This window comes from Austrofundulus limnaeus, unplaced genomic scaffold, assembly GCF_001266775.1.
Source record: "Austrofundulus limnaeus strain Quisiro unplaced genomic scaffold, Austrofundulus_limnaeus-1.0 Scaffold23, whole genome shotgun sequence".
In the NCBI taxonomy this organism is placed as follows: domain Eukaryota; kingdom Metazoa; phylum Chordata; class Actinopteri; order Cyprinodontiformes; family Rivulidae; genus Austrofundulus; species Austrofundulus limnaeus.
Genome location: NW_013952425.1, coordinates 54950 through 58639, shown reverse-complemented (window position 1 = coordinate 58639; position 3690 = coordinate 54950). Strand labels below are relative to the sequence as shown.

The 3690-nt window shown below is 38.8% G+C and overlaps 1 protein-coding gene across 1 annotated transcript in view; it reads left to right on the top strand.

Annotated features, from left to right (window-relative positions):
- The window catches only part of LOC106514836 (ATP-binding cassette sub-family A member 1), a gene marked incomplete in the record, with an annotated part of 219691 nt that overhangs the window by 189280 nt on the left and 26721 nt on the right, over window positions 1–3690 (top strand). The window contains 2 exon segments of the mRNA XM_014004287.1: window positions 1087–1190; window positions 2331–2423. Coding sequence (XP_013859741.1) covers window positions 1087–1190; window positions 2331–2423 — 197 coding nt within the window.

Genomic DNA, 3690 nt, shown 5'->3' with positions numbered 1-3690 from the left:
AGAAGAGTTTGTTGAATCTGACGTGACATGTTCGTACCAACCCTTTGTATGAACAAAAGTAGGAGAAATTTAGGATAAGAATACGAACATGTTCTTGCATGAGGCCCATTGCGCCGTCACCAAACTTTGCTGGAAAAAGGCAGAGTTTGTAAAATCATCGCGGACCACAGAATTTGTTGTATCTCAACCTAGCTGGTGAAATTTATGCTTTGATGTGATGTTGAATAATGTTGAATTACAAGTGCTGGTACTGGGGCTAAAAGCAAATTATGAATAACTTTTGTGTATTTTCGTGTAACGTTTTAAAGAATACATTGAATTTTGGGAAGTTATACCTCCTGTGAAATGACGCGTGAATACACGTTCCAACTCATTTTACATTTACATTTAGGCATATACAGGTGATGTGATATAAAACTTATGATTATAATAATAGTATAATRCGTGGTCACAGAAACATACATCATCTGAAGACTAGCACGTCTCATTTCACAGACTTTTTACGTAGGCTTCCAAGACCTGGACGGGTGTGGTCCCAGGCTACATAAGCTGCAACCCCTGACCTGAGACATAGATAAGGAATTTTGTCCACTGGTTCATGAGATATATTGCTGACATGACAAATGAGAGCATACGAGAAATGGGCAAAAGCATTTTTTTCTTTTTGACTTTGACAATGAGCAACAAAAAAACTTTAGATAAACTCCTGTAAAAAAATGATGCTTTCATTTGTACTACCTCTGACCTTACAAATAGTTCATACAGTTACTTTGAGACATCTTCAGTTTGTCAAAACTAGCATGCATTGTCTACTAAACTAAGAAAGAAAGAAGGTTATTAATGCTAAATTGGCTGGTCAAGCTTCAAACCAGCTCATTTTGTTCAAMAGCCAATTGGTTGATGTATTTCTACACATTTCTTCAGTGTTATACCTCAGTTCACACACAAACAGTAGTATCATTATATGCACTGTCAGAAAGTGGATTTTCCTACAAAGTGGCTTGCAGCTCTGCTTGACATTTTCTCCTCGAATCATGTGTTCATCAAAACGAAGAGAAAACAAAAGACTGTTTTTGTTTATTGCAGGACGAGCCCACCACTGGGATGGACCCCAAAGCCCGGAGGTTCTTATGGGACTGCATCTTGAGTGTCATCAAAGAGGGACGCTCAGTCATTCTCACATCACACAGGTGCAACATCGCTCCMTTATTCCTTTCCTGATGGCCAGTCAAAATATTTGGACTCCTCACYGGTGGGGGAGAAACACAGAAAGCGAAGCGTTCACAAACAAATGGGAGCTATAAATATTGTAATTGTAATTGATTGGAGTTGCACTTTGTTGAGAGGTTTTTGTTTCCAGAGTGGCAGTTATTATCGGCTGCCAGAAACACACTGCTATAAAGCTTTCATGAAGCGTGAGGGCATATCGACTGACTGGTGCTGCCTTTTTTTTTCATCTTCTTTGAAAGCAGAAGCTGTCAATATCAGGGCTGGAGTCTTTTCATTATCCAAAGCTTTCTGAACCAAACTTAAGTTTACCAAGTTTTTATTTTCTTTTGTTTTCCATTTTGTTCGGTACAAATTTACAACCAAAACATTTGTGTACAAATATTAAAACATCATGAGCTATATGGAAAATGACACAGCTTTTTTGTATTTGATCATCCATTTAATTGTTTCTCAAACTGAGATTTGTTTTTCCAGTGGTGTCGTGAATAATCAGTTCAGTTTGGAGCGTAATCTGCTCRTTACTTGTGCTCCTTTCACGGAGAAATAAAAGTGTTTGTTGTTGTCACAGGCAATGTGGCAGAGCTGCATCCAATTGTCCATGTCACAACCAGGTGGTTATGTTTTGTTAAGTGGCAAATTTATTCGGTTTTACAAAGTCRTAATCCTAATTGTGCCATCGCTCAGAGTTGCATCACATTGCTTTGCCTCAGCTGCATTTGGCTCGAGCTGCAGCGTGCCGCTGAAAGAGAAAAAAAGAGATAATAGAACTACAGATGGCCCTTGCTTACCCTCTCTAATTACCAAATTTGTCCTCTATTTGAAGTGCCAGAGTGGACATGTAAAGTGCTCGAGCCYAAACCTTAATTGTAAAGAAGAAACCTTTGTGTGAATGAGTCTATTTTGAAACTCATTATTTTTACCCCTTGTATAAAAAACATGTTACCTTGAATAGATTCTGCTTAGCATTTGAAAGAGTTGGAAAAGCGTCTCAACAATTCCTGAAATATCCCGTGTTTTAAAATGTGCCCTTGTTTGAGGGGGGAAAAGGAGGACTCATCAAGCATTGTGTTTTATTACTACTTCTTCTTTATGTGTTTTAGTATGGAGGAGTGTGAGGCTCTGTGCACACGCATGGCCATCATGGTTAACGGTTGTTTCAAGTGTCTCGGGAGCATCCAGCATCTGAAGAACAGGTAAGGGTCTTCATTTAGTCTTTATCCTGTTAGTGTTGTCTAATTCAGYTTGAAGTCATGAGGGGAAGTGGGTAAAATATTCCCATTTGAAAGAATGTTGCTTAACATCTATGGGCTGAAGGTGTCATCAGAGGTCACCGATTTCCAGTTTTGTAACTAAACATTATAGGGACTGTTAGTCCCACTATGTAGCACCTATAAAGACCCATGTGTTTGCTTTTGCACCACCATGGAAATTGCTGAATTTACAATACATTCAGCCAATAATCAATACATCAACATAAACTATAATGTTAACTATTAACAGCAACATAAATGGAGGATGCTATGTTTAATGCAGAATTTGAACTAGTCCGTCATTCAGAAAAAGTTGTAAGAGTCAAGAGTGTTTTATTTTTTAACACAACATTTTATGCAAAAACCATCTCAGAGTGTCCCAGTAGCTACATTTACATGGACATAAGTAATCAGATTAAACAGCCATTCGGAATAAAAATGCATCATGTAAACACCCCATTTGCAATATTCTGATTCTGATTCAGCTCGATCCGAATGAATTTGTAATCGGAATGAGAGAGGTGGTTTATGCCGATTGATAATCCGAACGACGTGCATGTAAACACTTAATCTGATCATCTTATTCTGATTGTGGAAAACTGACCTGACTGCGCATGTCTGCTGACTTTCATCCACCGGTTTCTGCACTTTTGTGGAGGAAGGGAGGGACAGCAGTGCTGTAGTTTCCAGCAGACCGAACTTTTCCTCCTGTTCTCTCATTCAATAAAGAAGACACACAGCCTGCGCCGCTTTGCTAAAAAAAAAAAAGTCTGTGCGTCAGCTGCAGATGAACCAGAGAGTGCAGTAACGTCTCCACCATTATTAAAACCTGTCGCAGGTCCATTCTGAGCTCAGAAGATGGTTGTTTATGTTCATCACGGAAGTACAACTTTTTTCTGTTTTTTTTTTTAGAGAAAGTTAACTACTGTGCACGTCAGTGCTTCTATTCTGAATAAAAGCCTGGTGCATGTAAACACTCGTCATGATCGGATTGTGCCCATGTAAACGATACAATCCGATCAAAGAATTTTGCACATGTAAACATAGCTAGTGTCTGCTTCTGGCATCGCTTTTTTTTTTTAAAGGATTATGAAGTATGAACTATGGTCACGTGTAAGCTCGGATTTCATGCCACAATATGTGCATCCCCTGCCATGCTGAAATATTAGACTGGTAAAGATGTAAGAATGTAAAGATCGATGGCTGAAAC